This window comes from Brassica napus, chromosome C8 (assembly GCF_020379485.1).
Source record: "Brassica napus cultivar Da-Ae chromosome C8, Da-Ae, whole genome shotgun sequence".
Classification (NCBI taxonomy): Eukaryota; Viridiplantae; Streptophyta; class Magnoliopsida; order Brassicales; family Brassicaceae; genus Brassica; species Brassica napus.
Window position 1 is genome coordinate 2,384,949 of NC_063451.1, and position 16,132 is coordinate 2,401,080.

Here is a 16,132-nt window from a genome sequence, read left to right on the forward strand (position 1 = left end):
TCTTCGTAATTATCTTCAAAATTTCGTATTTATCTGCGGAAACTTGACATTTATCTTTCCTTGCGAACCAAGCGTAAACCGTCCCACGGTTTACGGGCTGCTGGTTAAGAAATCGTAAGGTGGGCTTCGAGTCATGCCTTAGGTCCCTTTGGGCCGTCTTTCGACTTGAAACGTTTATTACGACTTCTTTCGATAAAAATGAACTTTCCGCGGTTTTTATCGTAAAGTTTGATTGATGACTTCAAATGGCGGAAAACATGAAATGGGTTCGCTACGGTCTTCGGGAGACGCATCGAAGGGTAGACGAGAATACATGGATTCGTGTCGTATCGACGTTTCAGAAGAGCTCGGTCGCTACGTAGCAACCGAACGGAACGCACGCTCGTTCGCTATGTAGCGACCGAGCTTGGCTCGAGCTCGGTCGCTACATAGCGACCGAGCGGGACGGACGCTCGGTTGCTACGTAGCGACCGAGCTCAAGCCAAGCTCGGTCGCTACGTCCCGCTCGGTCACTACACAGCGACCGAGCTTGGCTCAAGCTCGGTCGCTACGTAGCGAACGAGCGGGATGGATGCTCGGTCGCTACGTAGCGAACGAGCTTGGCTCGAGCTCGGTCGCTACGTAGTGACCGAGCGAGACAGACACTCGGTCGCTACGTAGCGACCGAGCTTGGCTTGAGCGCTACGTAGCGACCGAGCGGGACGTGTGCTCGGTCGCTACGTGGCGACCGAGCTTTGCTCGAGCTCGATCGCTACGTAGCGACCGTGCGACCTTTTTCGGGCTTTTCTCCGATGTCTCGTGTTTCTTCCACATGGCTCTTCGTAAGAATAAATCTTTTCCAAAGATTTAGTTTTCGTAAAAACGTTCATGCCGATTTTTACGGACTTTCAGACATTGATTCCGTCGTGACCGATTTTGACCCCAACAAGCCCTCATGTACAATGTAAGTCAGCCGAAACGTGGATACTATTTCAGTAATTAATCTTTTGCTAATAAATAAGCCGTAATTAGGATGCAAAATCATAAGTTAGTCGTATCGTCAAATAAATCAACCGTCAAACGAATGATATTCTAGTAATTAATCTTTCGCTAATATATCAGCCGTAAATAAGCTGAGTTTACTGTTAATCCATCCAATTATGGCTGATTAAATATAACTCAGTCGTAACAACAATCCATATGTCGGTTGTAAATTCAATAACTCAGCCAGTCGATGTTCATTGACTTAGCCGTGGAAACATAATCCACCCATGTCTTAACTATAACTCAACCGAATTTTCCAGAAATCAAATCTCCGATGTATAAGTCAGCCGTAACGCGTGTACGTAAGTTAGTCGTTATCCCATAAATCAGCCAGATTTCTGTAAATCAGCCGTAACTAACAGCTGGCTTATGTTCTTAAATCAGATGTTTTCTCTTAAGTCAGCCATGTTGTTTAATTCAGCCGCAACGTAGCAATAACTCAGCCATAACGACGTATATAGCGTTTTACGACTGACTTAATGAAAACACGGAACCGAATTCCTATGTGGCGCCGGTTTTTTGCTTATGTGGCACTAAAAAGTAGTTGCATTCTTCTAAATATGTTTTTTCTCATAACATAAAAAAAATGCACGCTTGGTATTAAAAAAATGACAGTAATAAAAAAAGATTTGTATGGTTCTAGTCAATTGTCCTAAAATATGTAATGTTTGAGTAAACTTCCCTTTATTAAATTAGATCATCTTAAAAATAAGGCAAATTTTTTTTTTCTGTTATAAAAATTGGTATTTTAGGAAGTTGATTCCATATATGTTAATGTTAAATGATTAAAGTATAGGAATTCAACATTATGAACTAAGAGCATAATTAACCATAGCACCCCATTTGGGGTGCTTAATTTTTTTTTATTTTTTTTTTGGTTTTTGGCTGATTAAAAAAAAAAATTAAAAATGAACCATTCGCGGGCCGCCACGTGTCAGTGGGGCCCGCGAACAGTGGAAACAACCGGCGCTTCCTGCGCTTAAACAAGCGCTCTGTTTCCATTTTTTTTTTTTTTAAAAGCTAAGCACCGGGGTAAGCACCCCGGTTAATGCTGCTCTAAACGATGTAAATTGTAGCTAGATGTATTTTTATATTATTGTTTTTCAGCGTATTTACTTAATGAATGTTTAGTTAGTAGTATAAGGACTACACAATCATTACAAAAGAAAAAAATTCATATACTTGCTAGAAGAAAATACAACACACGGGTCTTGTAGTTGATTATGAAATTTTATTTCAAAGTGAAAAGAGTCGTTCGTTTGCGACTCCAACTTTTATTTATAGGCCAAAGTATTATGTAACAAAACGTACTACTTGTTAAAATAGCTTTACATTTTGCAGTTTGTCTCGCTACATTTTCTCTACTCTTTCCCTTTTTCTCTTTTTAATCTTTCTCTTATCTCTTCATTGATCACTCGTTTTGTTTTTCTTTGACGTCATGACTCGTTTGGTTTATAAATTGTGAAACCACTTTTTCAGAAAGGGGCCGTCAAAGATAGCCTACTTGCAGCATTATTATAACACACTGCTTCGAGTGGGGCAAAACTCTCCACCGCGAATAAGTTTTGTTTTCTCAATAAACGAAAAAATGATAAAAGGACGTTCATGCATGAATCCATCACGACCACCTTTACATGTACCAAACCATTATGTATACTCTTATCATTATTCTTCGTCTTCTTTCACCCTTTAAATTTGATAAATGCTCGTTTGAGATTAAGTTACCTTTGCGGCATTTCCTCAGAAAATGTGTTTCGTGTAAAGTTAATTACTTAATTGTGTGATATGATATCACTGATATATATATATATATGGTCTAAGAATCTCTGGTTTTCTACTTTATGAAAAAGAAAACTAGATAACATAATAATATGCCAATTCTACATATAAAACTATATAATCCATCCATTTCATTATATTTTGTTGTTTCCTAGAGTTTTGCCTTCAAATTAAATGTCATTTAAAATGTTATTGTATTTTTTCTCATCATAAATGTTTAGTTTACCCATAATGAAAATTAACAATAACATATTGGAAAAATGAATATTCAAGAGTCTCTCTCGTTTGTTTACACTACAAGAAAACAGCGGTATTCTGACGGATATTCTGATGGAAAATGAAATCCTCAGAATTTCCTCGGAATATACCGACGGAATTCCGAGGAAATATCAATCCGTCAGAATATTCCGAGGAAATTTCGAGGAAAAATGTGTTCCTCGGAAAAAACCGATGAATTCCGAGGAAATATTATAGGGATTTTACAAAATTCCGAGGAAATTCCGACGAACTAGTGATCGATCGATGCGTTTTTGGACATATACCCATCGATCGATCACATTGTTACACTTTGGTCCATCTTAGTGATCGATCGATGCGTTTTTGGACATAAATCCATCGATCGATCCGTTTATAAAAAAAACATTCGAGATTTTGAAACCCCAAACACTAGTTCCTCGGAATTTCCTCGGAATATTCCGAGGAAATTCCGAGGAACACTTGATATCCTCGATCGATCGATGGGATAATCTCATCGATCGATCACATTGTTACGCTTTGGTCCATCTTAGTGATCGAACGATGCGTTTTTGGACATAAATCTATCGATCGATCCGTTTATAAAAAAACATTCGAGATTTTGAAACCCCAAACACTAGTTCCTCGGAATTTCCTCGGAATATTCCGAGGAAATTCCGAGGAACACTTGATATCCTCGATCGATCGATGGGATAATCTCATCGATCGATCACATTGTTACGCTTTGGTCCATCTTCCTGATCGATCGATGCGTTTTTGGACATATATCCATCGATCGATCCGTTTAAAAAAAAAATTGACGTTTTGAAACCCCAAACACTAGTTCCTCGGAATTTCCTCGGAATATTTCAACGGAATTCCGAGGAAGAAAAGGGTTTCCTCGGAATTCCCTCGGAATATTCCGAGGAAATTTCGAGGAAATAGGGGTTTTAAACCGAAAACAACGTTTTGCGGTTTGAATAACACCTATATAACCCTTATTAAGTGTCTTACGTTCATTATGAAGTCAAAAATTTGTTCCTTACCCTATAATAAACACTTTTTCCGATTGTATGAACGAAATCCCCACAACATAAGAGAAACACTTATACACTTTAATAAACGGTAAAGGGAATACTTACAATTCGTTTTGAAATTTGTTATTTCATGGTTTATGCTCATCTATACAAAGAATCCTCAATGGTATGCATTACAATTGTATAAGAAATGAAATACGGCAAAAAAAATTGATGTTTTGAAACCCCAAACACTAGTTCCTCGGTATTTCCTCGGTATTTCCTCGGAATATTCCGAGGAAATTCCGAGGAACAATATAAATTAATAGAAATACATGCACAGGATATTCTTTTTCCTCGAATTAATGAAAATATCCCGAGGAAATTCCGACGGATATTTAAGTGGCCGTCGGAATTTCCTCGGAATATTTTCATTTAACCGGGCAAACAAGCCGCCAAATATTTCGCGAAAATTGAAATTGAAAATACTGAGGGAATTTCGACGGAAAATATCCGTCGGACCCAAGGTTTTATAAACTCGAAACGCATCTTCTTCCCCATTTCTCTCTTCTTTCTCTCCGGCGATCTCTCTCTCCTTCCGGCGTTCTCCACCTTCTCTCGCAACGATCTCTCCGGCGAATCCTTTCCATTCTCTTACAAATCATGTAAGGACCCTATCCCACTCTCTTAGGTCCTATTTGTTAGGTTTTTAAGTAGATTTGATGATTTTAGAAGGTTTTTGATAGATTTTTGTTAGGGTGATTGGGTAGGATTGTGATTTGTTGTGTAATAGGTTTAGAATTGTGATTTGGTTGTGTTGAATTGATTTAGAACTTTTTTTATAAATTGTTCATTATTTTTTTATTTACAAAACGTTTTTCTATATAAATTCGATTTTACAAAACGTTTTTTGTATATAAATTCGATTTTTGGATTTATAAAAGATGATTTCATATTTATAAAAATATTTATATTTATTAAAACTAATTTTGTATTTATAAAACATTTTTTTGATTTATAAACACTATTTTTTTTATTTTTGTATTTATAAAAACTATTTTTAAATATACAAACCGTTCTTTGTATATAAATTTGTTTTTTGGATTTATAAAAGATGATTTCATATTTTGAAATTAATTTTGTATTTATAAAATATTTTTTTTGATTTATAAACACTATTTTATTATTTTTTGTATTTATAAAAACTATTTTGTATTTATAGAAAGATGATTTCATATCTATAAAAATATTTATATTTATAAAACTAATTTTGTATTTATAAAACATTTTTTGATTTATAAACACTATTTTATTATTTTTTGTATTTATAAAAACTATTTTGTATTTATAAAAAGATGATTTCATATTTATTAAAACTAATTTTGTATTTATAAAACATTTTTTTATTTATAAAAACTATTTTATTATTTTTTGTATTTTAAATATGTTTTTTATTTCAATTTTAATTTTATATTTTCGAATTTCAATTAAAAAAAAAATTTATAATTTTTTTTTTAATTTTGGAAATATTCCGAGAAAGTTTATCCCTCGGAATATTCCGACGACATCTTCCTCAGAATATTCCGAGGAATTTCCGACGAACTTGTGGTCCTCAAAAATTCCGAGGAAATAGGGTTTCCTCGGAATTCCGTCGGAAATTTCCGAGGGATTTCCGAGGAAAGATGAATTTCCGAGGATTTTTTTCGTCGGTATGTCGTCGGAATAGCGTTATTCCGACGACATACCGACGATTTTTTCCCTCAGTATGCCGCTGTTTTTTTGTAGTGTTATAATATGTCAATATGTGGTTACGGGTTACCACGTAACTATATTTAAAGTTCATGTAAATATTGTGTGTGAACCATTTGTTCACTTTGAGCTTTGTTTTGATGTTTCATCCTTATGAGTTTGAAGAAAAATCATTTTGTCAAATGATGCATTCATCATCCTCCAAATTATATAACTCGAACGCTCAGTGGCGGAGCCACATTGAATAACAGGGGGCAGCTGTCCCCAACTCATTTTAAAGATTCAGTGTAAAACATTGACTAGTTTTCAATTTGCCCCCCTATCTTTTAACAAACCTATCTTTAATTCTATGCATAATTTTATTTTGCCCCCCACAAATATTTTATCTGGCTCCGCCCCTGCGAACGCTTCAACCCAACTTGAATATGATGTTAAGTTTTGAATAATATAAAAATAGAATGAGTTACTGGTTTTACAGGATTCGTTTTTAGGTTTGTAGTATGTGAGGTCGTTAAGTAAATGCAAATCTTAATGTTTTAATTAATTACTAGTTGATGGTAATAATTGATACTAATAGTAGACATAAAACGTGGAAGAAGTGATAAGGACAGGAAACAAAAAGTAAGAACATTAGTGGTGTGGGAATCTGATTCCTTGTCAATTAATTGCACCGTCCCCCATCAGCTTTTCTTCCTTCTCAAGCTTTTTATATCTGTGCAAAAGCTTACTCCTTAATCTTTTGTTCCTGTAAACTACACACACACACACACACAAAAATACCTAACACGTGCACATAAATACATGATAATACATGATACATAAATATACACATTGCAGCTAGAGTGATCGAACTAGAGCTAAAAGTTCCAAGAACATATATATATAGTGAAGGCAGTGAATCTTGAAAGAAGCTACTACAATCATAGTGTCTTTTTGTGTTATTTCTCTTCAACAATATGATATTAATGGACATCTTTTTGTTGCATTTGTACTATTCAAACGGTTATGATTTATCAAACAGAGTCTGTTTCATTCATTGCAACACAATCGCAAGGACACGTACCCATCGAGAACAAGTATAGAAACACAACAATGAATGAGCTTTGCTGGTTGAGACATTCATTTTTTCGTTTCGGGCTTTGTGTTGGCCCATGTCCATGAACCAAAATGAGACCATTTTATCAAACCAAAAATTCTCGTTTAGAAGAAATTAAAAAAATTACCAATGAAGCTGATTTGAGTTGAGCAACAAAGTGAATTTCAGCTAAAACTAGAGTCTAACAATAATAATGAGTTTCAATTATTTATTCTTACTCCGCCTTTTGCTTAGCGGATGGAATGCGAGGCGAGTAGCGGTAGCCACTGGTCAACCTTCCTACAAACTTGAGAACTTCATCTATCAGAATCACCGGAAGCGACACAACCAACACCAGCGGCCACTCGTTCAAGCTCAGCGGCACTATCCCAAACACCTGAGCCAAGAACGGCACATATAGTATCACAAAGTGGAGCCCAAATGACACAACCATCGCTAGGAGCAGCCACGGGTTCACCCACAGGGGCATCATCACAAGGCTGCCGTCCTCTGAGAGTGCGTTCAGGGAGTTGAACATTTCGATGGCCACCAACACCGAGAGGGGGAGTGTTGATGCTTTGATTTTCCCCTGATGGAAATATTCGCATGGGTTTGTGTCGAACGAGAAAGTGTGAGTGCCAGCTGTGAAAGGAGATACTTTGAAGCCTTCCCATGAAGAGCACTGTGACACCCGTCACTTTCGAAATAGTAAAAATACTTCGATAAATACAAATATCTTAAATATCCATATATAAATATTTGAAAGTCCACATCCACGCATGAATTCCATAATATAAAATAAAATCCGAAACATAAGGTACGACATAAACCGAGAATCCAAAATACGAAATACCATAACGATAAAAGTCCAAAGGCCTAGAGGCCCGATAACGATAAAATCGATAAAACGATAGAAGCCCAAAAGCCCAATAGCACCGGTCCGAAAAATCACTCCTGCTCATCGGTCTCACCTGAAAGGGGGAAATAAGGAGGGGTGAGCGACAGGGGAATCGCCCAGTGAGGTATGGGATGCTAAACCGCAAACCACTGACTCAGTTCATAGCACTACAACTATGTAGGCCTAGCTCTAGCACGAGACAATCACGGTGCCTATTACACCACACAGAACAATCACATATGTCTAGTGGACTAGACATGATACAACCAATGCGATAATAGCATATCACATTTCCTCATAAGGATATAAATATATATAACTCTACAGGCGTCGCTAGCACAGTAGTCCACACTGCACCCCGCAAATCTCTAAGGCGTCGTAAGTACAAACGTCTCTGTACCCCCGCAAATCTCCACAAACATGGCAGCCAGTGCAAACGTCTCTGCACCCCGCAAAACTCCTCAAACATAGGCAGCCAGTGCAAACGTCTCTGCACCCCGCAAATCTCCAAAACATGGACTCGCATATATATACATATATATAACAATTCTTAACATCAATCATTTCAATCAACCGTTGAATCCTCTATTATCCTATTTCCGGTTTAACAATCAATAATAATAATAAACAAGCAAGACTCTCAAACAGACTCGATTCACAGAGACGGATCATGTTTCGAAACTAAACTTTCCATAACGGTAGTACTAAACTAGCTCGGGATTTAACGGAGTAGCCCTCACCTTAGCAATGAAGAGAAGTGGTATATATGAACTCCAGCTGCTCAAATGGACTCCAAATCTGAAATCAGATCGAAATTTCGAGTCAGAACGCCTTTCGAACGGTTTAAAACGGGTATTTACGGAAAAGTCAACCCGCTGGTCAAAGATTAATTATTTAATTAATTAATTAATTAATTAATTAATTAATTAATTAATCCGGTTTATCCTAACCGATTTTCAATTGATTTTAACCGACCGGTTTAGCCTAACCGAATCGAAATCGATTTAAACCGGTCAAACCACCGGTTAACCGAGTCAACCGAGTTGACTCACCGGGTCGACTCGGCCGAGTTAGCGAGTCGCCGGCGAGTCACCGGTGTCGGTCACCGGCGGCGACGGCGGAGATCCGGCGGTGGCTTACCGGAAAGTTGGCCGGCGGCGACGGCGGAGAACGGTGGTCCGGCGGCGGCGCTGCGGCGGAGGACGGTGGTCCGACGGCGGCGCGTGGAACTCACGCGCGCGCAGAGGCGAATCTTCGGGGGGCGCGTACGGCTTCGTCCAGGCTCCGATCGCGACGCGGTTGGTGTCTACGGCTTCGTCTTGACGAGAGGAACACGATGATGGCCTTGGATGCACGAGATTCACTACGGTTAGAAAGTTATGATCGATTTACTAAAACGACCGAAACATAACTCAAAACATGGCGGTTTCCGGTTACCTCGAGCTGCGGTTGATGGTGATGACGAGCTTGATGACGTCCTGGCGTGCGGTGGCTCCGGCGAGGACTCTTGGTGAGCTCTCCTCTCTCTCTCTCTCTCTCTCTCTCTCTCTCTCTCTCTCTCTCTCTCTCTCTCTCTCTCTCTCTCTCTCTCTCTTTAAAGAAAAATGACTTGACCCTTGGGCAAAGCCTAGGGTTGGGGTCATTACAATTCTCCCCTACTTACAAGGAATTCGTCCCCGAATTCAATTCATAAGTTGTCATGTCCAATGTCAACCCGGAAAAGCTCCGGATAATCAATCCTCATCTGGGGCTCGGACTCCCAAGTTTCTTCCTGAATACCATCTCTCTCCCAACGAACTTTGACCAACATAGTCATCATACCATCATCTGCTTTCACTTGGCGATCCAATAGCTCTACTGGCTGACACGGCGCACGCAAATTCCTACCAAGGTCACTGGGCGGCTGCTGCAAAATGAGCTCTGGTTCTCTCACGACTTTCCTCAAAACCGAAACATGAAACACGTCATGGAAATCTGATAACTCTTCGGATAAATCCAATCGGTAAGCAACTGCTCCAATTCGCTCCAAAATGGGATATGGTCCCATATATCTCGGTTTAAGCTTCTTCAGCTTCCGAGTCTTAGATCCTCCTTGAAATGTCCTCATTTTCAGGTATACCAGGTCGCCAACCTGGAACTCCAAATCTTTACGCCGCTTATCTGCATAACTCTTCTGACGGTCATGGGCTTCCCTAAGCCGCATCTTAAGCATCTCAACCTGCTCAACTGTCTCTTGAACCATTGCAGGTTCTATCTCACGTCGCTCCCCCACTTCGGTCCAACAAAGCGGTGTGCGACAAGGCCTACCATAAAGAGCCTCATATGGTGCCATCTTAATGCTCGAGTGATAACTATTATTGTAGGCGAACTCCGTTAGGGGTAGGTACTTTGCCCAACTCCCTTCCCAATCCAAAACACAAGCTCTAAGCATATCCTCCAAAGTCTGAATCGTCCTCTCTGACTGACCGTCTGTCTGCGGGTGATAAGCCGTACTCATATGCACTTTCGTCCCAAGCGCCTTCTGGAAGGCTCTCCAAAATTCGGACGTAAACTTTGTATCTCGATCTGATACAATGCTGACAGGAACTCCATGCAATCTCACAATCTCGCTGATGTAAGTCTGTGCTAACTGATCAGCTTTGTCCGTCTTCTTAATAGCTAGAAAATGGGCTGACTTGGTAAGTCTATCCACGATTACCCAGATGGCATTCTTTCCTCCTAAGGTGGTTGGCAACCCCGTCACAAAATCCATAGTTACCATGTCCCATTTCCACTCTGGCAATGGCAGGTTCTGCAATAACCCGCTAGGCACCTGATGCTCGGCCTTGACCATCTGACACGTCTGACACTGCGATATAAATGAAGCAACATCCCTCTTCATGCCAAGCCAATGATAATAACGCTTGAGATCCTTGTACATCTTGGTGTTTCCTGGATGAATAGAGAAACGCGAGTGGTGTGCCTGCTGCAAGATTTCCTTTTTTAACAACTCATCATTAGGCACACAAACCCGGTTCCGATACATGAACATCCCACTCGAAGCTGTATGATATCCAATACTCTCAATCTCGATCTGCTTACACAAAGCCTTATCAGCATCCTGAGCCTTACGCACTTTCCATAACAAATCTGCTTGCTCCACAGCCTCGAGGCCAACTGCCTCACCTTCCACGGTAGTGGCACACAATTTGAGACTAGCAAGTGTCCTAGTAAACTCTTGAACCTCCTTGGTTCCTGAAACATCGCTCCTGCGCCTGCTCAAGGCATCTGCTACTTGATTAGCTTTTCCCGGATGATAAGCAATATCCAGGTTGTAGTCTGCTAACAACTCGACCCACCTACGCTGCCTCAAATTCAAATCCGCCTGAGTGAAGATATATTTCAAACTCTTATGGTCCGTGAAGATCTTCACCTTCTCCCCATATAAATATGATCTCCAGATCTTCAGTGCAAATACAACTGCTGCTAACTCTAAATCATGCGTAGGATAGTTGACCTCGTGAGGCCTCAACTGACGTGATGCATATGCAATGACCTGACCTTCCTGCATCAATACACATCCTAAACCAGTGCCTGACGCATCAGTGTAAACCTCATATGGTATCCCTGGCCTCGGGAGTACCAAAACGGGCGCATGGGTCAGCTGTCGCTTTAACTCAGTGAAACTCCTCGAGCAATCGTCTGACCAATCAAACTTGACGTCTTTGCCCGTCAGCTTCGTCATTGGCTTTGCAATGCTAGCAAAACTCTTGACGTACTTCCTGTAGTACCCCGCCAAACCGAGAAAACTGCGGATCTCCGTAGCATTCTTTGGCGTCGGCCACTCTGAAATGGCGGTAATCTTCTCCTGATCTACGGCAACTCCTGCTTCTGAAATCACATGGCCCAAAAATCCAATCTTCCTCTGCCAAAAGCTACACTTACTCAGCTTGGCAAACAACTGGTGTTCCCGAAGCTTATCCAGCACAACCCTCAAATGCTCAGCATGCTCTTCTCTACTCCGAGAATAAACCAAAATGTCGTCGATGAAAACGATCACACACTTATCCAAGTGCTCCCGAAACACATCATTCATAAGCTTCATGAACGCTGCCGGTGCGTTCGTCAATCCAAATGGCATCACCACAAACTCATAATGCCCATAGCGTGTACGGAAGGCCGTCTTCCGCACATCTCCATCAGCTATCGCAATCTGGTGGTATCCCGATGCCAAGTCAATCTTAGAGAACCAAGAAGCTCCCTGCAACTGGTCCAACAACTCGTCAATACGCGGAAGCGGATACTTATTCTTGATGGTCACTTTGTTCAGACCTCTATAGTCGATACAAAGTCTGAAACTCCCATCTTTCTTTTTCACGAACAACACTGGTGCTCCCCACGGTGAAGTACTCGGCCTGATAAATCCCTTATCTGATAACTCTTCCAACTGTTTCTTCAATTCCGCCATCTCAGCTGGTGCAAGGCGGTATGGGGCTCGTGAAACTGGTGTTGCTCCTGGCTCCACCTCGATCGCAAGAACGTCTGCTCTAGCTGGTGGCGGCCCTTTTAAAGCCTCAAAAACGTCTTCGTACTCGAAAACCACTGGAATGTCATGCAGCTCCTGCTGACCATCCTCCTTAACCATCGAAATGGTCGCCAAAAATCCTTCTGCTCCTCTCTCCAGTAGCTCATCTGCGCGCAACATGGAGACAATGGAAATTCCATGGTGCGTCTTAATCCCCTGGAATATGATCTTCCCTTCTGCTCTGGGGATATGGACTCTCGCTCTCGGACAATCCAGTACTACTTGATGTCGTGACAACCAATCCATTCCAAGTATAACATCGTAGCAGCTCATCTCCAGTTCCGTCAAATCTCCGAGCAACTCAACTCCTCCAAGAATAACTGGTACATTGCGATGGACGCCGACTGCTCCCAATCTCTCCGTGCCGGCAGTCTGAATCTTCTTAGCCTTCGGTTCGAATACACCCCGAAAAGGCCAAGACTGGGCTAAGCGTGGACTCACAAAACTATGAGAGGCTCCCGTGTCGAATAAGGTGTGAGCTGACTTTCCTCCAACCAAAACCGATCCTACACAAGATTTTGCTAACTACACATGGCATCCACAAACCAAATTACTCAAACACAACAAGTATGAAAAAGTCACATACCCGCTATCGGCTCAGCTCCCTGGGGATCTCCAACTGCAAAGACACGTGGAGCGATGGCTAGACGCTTCGGTGGTGGTGGAAGTGCCGCATTGCCTCTCCTCGGACAATCTCTGTAGATGTGACCCGGCTGGTTGCAGCCGTAACAGTTCCTCGTTGCCACTGCTGGTGCTACTGCTGCTGCTGGTGTTGCAACCTGAGTTCGTGGTGGCTTCCTACAGTTCTTCGCAAGATGCCCAAACTGATCGCAATTATAGCACTGGAAACATTCCCCAAAATGGTGGCGACGACAACGCCCACAACGGGGTGCTCCAGTCTGCTCCCAAGGCCTCTTCTGCGACCCCGAAGCCCCTCCTGCCTTAGGCTGAACTGCTTTGGAGAACTTCTGCTCCTCACCCATACATTTCTCCTGCACAGCCGCCTTCTCTACCAGATCCTCCAAACTGGTGTAGGTAACCACACTGCACCTACCACGAAGCTCTACTCGCATCCCATCTAAGAACCTCCTGATCAGATCCTCCTCATCTATGTTGTTACCCACAAATCTGCGGAGCTGGTTAAACTCCCGCTCATACTCCCTGACAGACTTTGCACCCTGTCTCAAATGCTCGAAATCATTCTTCTTCTCATGCAAAGCTTCCCTCGGAAAATACTTCTTGTTGAACGCGTAAAGAAAATCATCATATGTCAGCTCGCCACGGTGCATCAATCTCACTCCATCCCACCAGATTGATGCATCTCCGCGCAAATACAACTCAGCGATGTTTAGCTTGAGCCTTGGTGGGCACGAGATGGTCTTCAAACACTTATCCAAATTGTGCTTCCAATCGTGAGCAACTGTAGGTTCCGTCGTTCCAGTGAAATGCTCCAAGCTCACATACTTCATCTGTCCCAACACCCTGATAAATGTCTCATCAACCTCGGGCACCTGAACTGGGAAAGCAGGTGGCGGCGGTGGAACCTGAAAAACTCCTGGAACCGGCTGAACAGGAACCTGAGGGTACTGCTGGACTGGAGCCGGCTGATGTGGAACCTGATGATAATGCTGAACCTGAACTGGTGGAGCCTGCTGCATGCGAATCTGCGGACCCTGCTGTACTGCAGCCATCTGTCTGGCAACCTCCTGAGCAGCTATTCGGGCAGCCTCCTGGGCAGCTTGCTGGACTGTCTCCTGTGCAGCCTGCCTAGCCGCATCCTGAACCATCTGTCTCAAAGCATCCTGATCAATAGGCGGAGCCGCCTGCTGCGGAACTGCGGGCTGGACATGCTCATCCTCAGCCTCTCTAGCAACTCTGGCAGTCTGAGTACGAACAACTCTCTTCCTGGGCGCCATCTGAAAGAAAAGCGAAAAAGTTAACTTATGCCGATCTGTGGATACCAACATTTAAGAAGGAGTGATACCGAACGGAAAGGTGCTATTTATTTTTATTTTCAAAGTTCCCAGATCCCTGAAAATATTTTGAAATCGTTTAAAACCGTCAAAACCGAATAAAACCAGGTCTCCAAAAATCGCCATCCCGGGTCGGAGCCGGGACGGAACCCGCTCTGATACCAAAATGTGACACCCGTCACTTTCGAAATAGTAAAAATACTTCGATAAATACAAATATCTTAAATATCCATATATAAATATTTGAAAGTCCACATCCACGCATGAATTCCATAATATAAAATAAAATCCGAAACATAAGGTACGACATAAACCGAGAATCCAAAATACGAAATACCATAACGATAAAAGTCCAAAGGCCTAGAGGCCCGATAACGATAAAATCGATAAAACGATAGAAGCCCAAAAGCCCAATAGCACCGGTCCGAAAATCACTCCTGCTCATCGGTCTCACCTGAAAGGGGGAAATAAGGAGGGGTGAGCGACAGGGGAATCGCCCAGTGAGGTATGGGATGCTAAACCGCAAACCACTGACTCAGTTCATAGCACTACAACTATGTAGGCCTAGCTCTAGCATGAGACAATCACGGTGCCTATTACACCACACAGAACAATCACATATGTCTAGTGGACTAGACATGATACAACCAATGCGATAATAGCATATCACATTTCCTCATAAGGATATAAATATATATAACTCTACAGGCGTCGCTAGCACAGTAGTCCACACTGCACCCCGCAAATCTCTAAGGCGTCGTAAGTACAAACGTCTCTGTACCCCCGCAAATCTCCACAAACATGGCAGCCAGTGCAAACGTCTCTGCACCCCGCAAAACTCCTCAAACATAGGCAGCCAGTGCAAACGTCTCTGCACCCCGCAAATCTCCAAAACATGGACTCGCATATATATACATATATATAACAATTCTTAACATCAATCATTTCAATCAACCGTTGAATCCTCTATTATCCTATTTCCGGTTTAACAATCAATAATAATAATAAACAAGCAAGACTCTCAAACAGACTCGATTCACAGAGACGGATCATGTTTCGAAACTAAACTTTCCATAACGGTAGTACTAAACTAGCTCGGGATTTAACGGAGTAGCCCTCACCTTAGCAATGAAGAGAAGTGGTATATATGAACTCCAGCTGCTCAAATGGACTCCAAATCTGAAATCAGATCGAAATTTCGAGTCAGAACGCCTTTCGAACGGTTTTAAAACGGGTATTTACGGAAAAGTCAACCCGCTGGTCAAAGATTAATTATTTAATTAATTAATTAATTAATTAATTAATTAATTAATTAATTAATCCGGTTATCCTAACCGATTTCCAATTGATTTTAAACCGACCGGTTTAGCCTAACCGAATTGAAATCATTCAAACCGGTAACAACCGGTTAACCGAGTCAACCGAGTTGACTCACCGGGTCGACTCGGCCGAGTTGTTAGCGAGTCGCCGGCGAGTCACCGGTGTCGGTCACCGGCGGCGACGGCGGAGATCCGGCGGTGGCTTACCGGAAAGTTGGCCGGCGGCGGACGGCGGCGGAGAACGGTGGTCCGGCGGCGGCGGCGCTGCGGCGGAGGACGGTGGTCCGGCGGCGCGCGTGGAACTCACGCGCGCGCAGAGGCGAATCTTCGGGGGGCGCGTACGGCTTCGTCCAGGCTCCGATCGCGACGCGGTTGGTGTCTACGGCTTCGTCTTGACGAGAGGAACACGATGATGGCCTTGGATGCACGAGATTCACTACGGTTAGAAAGTTATGATCGATTTACTAAAACGACCGAAACATAACTCAAAACATGGCGGTTA

General features: G+C 42.2%; 1 protein-coding gene across 2 annotated transcripts; it reads right to left on the reverse strand.

Moving 5' to 3' along the window:
- Positions 1–6,312: 6,312 nt before the first annotated feature.
- LOC125591433 (zinc finger CCCH domain-containing protein 13-like) lies at positions 6,313–9,422 on the reverse strand. Of its 2 annotated transcripts, none has more exons than XM_048765655.1 (4): positions 9,212–9,422; positions 8,915–9,118; positions 8,515–8,572; positions 6,313–6,553 (listed from the first exon to the last, which is right to left on the reverse strand). In XM_048765655.1, the coding sequence occupies exons 1-4, from the start codon at positions 9,415–9,417 to the stop codon at positions 6,533–6,535; spliced, it is 489 nt and encodes a 162-aa protein (XP_048621612.1). In that variant the 5' UTR covers positions 9,418–9,422; the 3' UTR covers positions 6,313–6,532. The 2 variants fall into 2 exon arrangements, with proteins under 2 accessions (XP_048621612.1, XP_048621611.1); XM_048765654.1 differs by lacking the exon at positions 6,313–6,553 and adding an exon at positions 7,602–7,847.
- Positions 9,423–16,132: the final 6,710 nt, after the last annotated feature.

Coding starts and splice junctions, on each gene's coding strand:
- LOC125591433 (XM_048765654.1), bottom strand. CDS start 9,417: ATGACCCCAACCCTAGGCTTTGCCCAAGGGTCAAGTCATTTTTCTTTA. Junction 9,119..9,211: donor ACCATCAACCGCAGCTCGAG/GTAACCGGAAAC, acceptor CGTGCATCCAAG/GCCATCATCGTGTTCCTCTC. Junction 7,848..8,514: donor CACTTCTCTTCATTGCTAAG/GTGAGGGCTACT, acceptor TCCCCCTTTCAG/GTGAGACCGATGAGCAGGAG.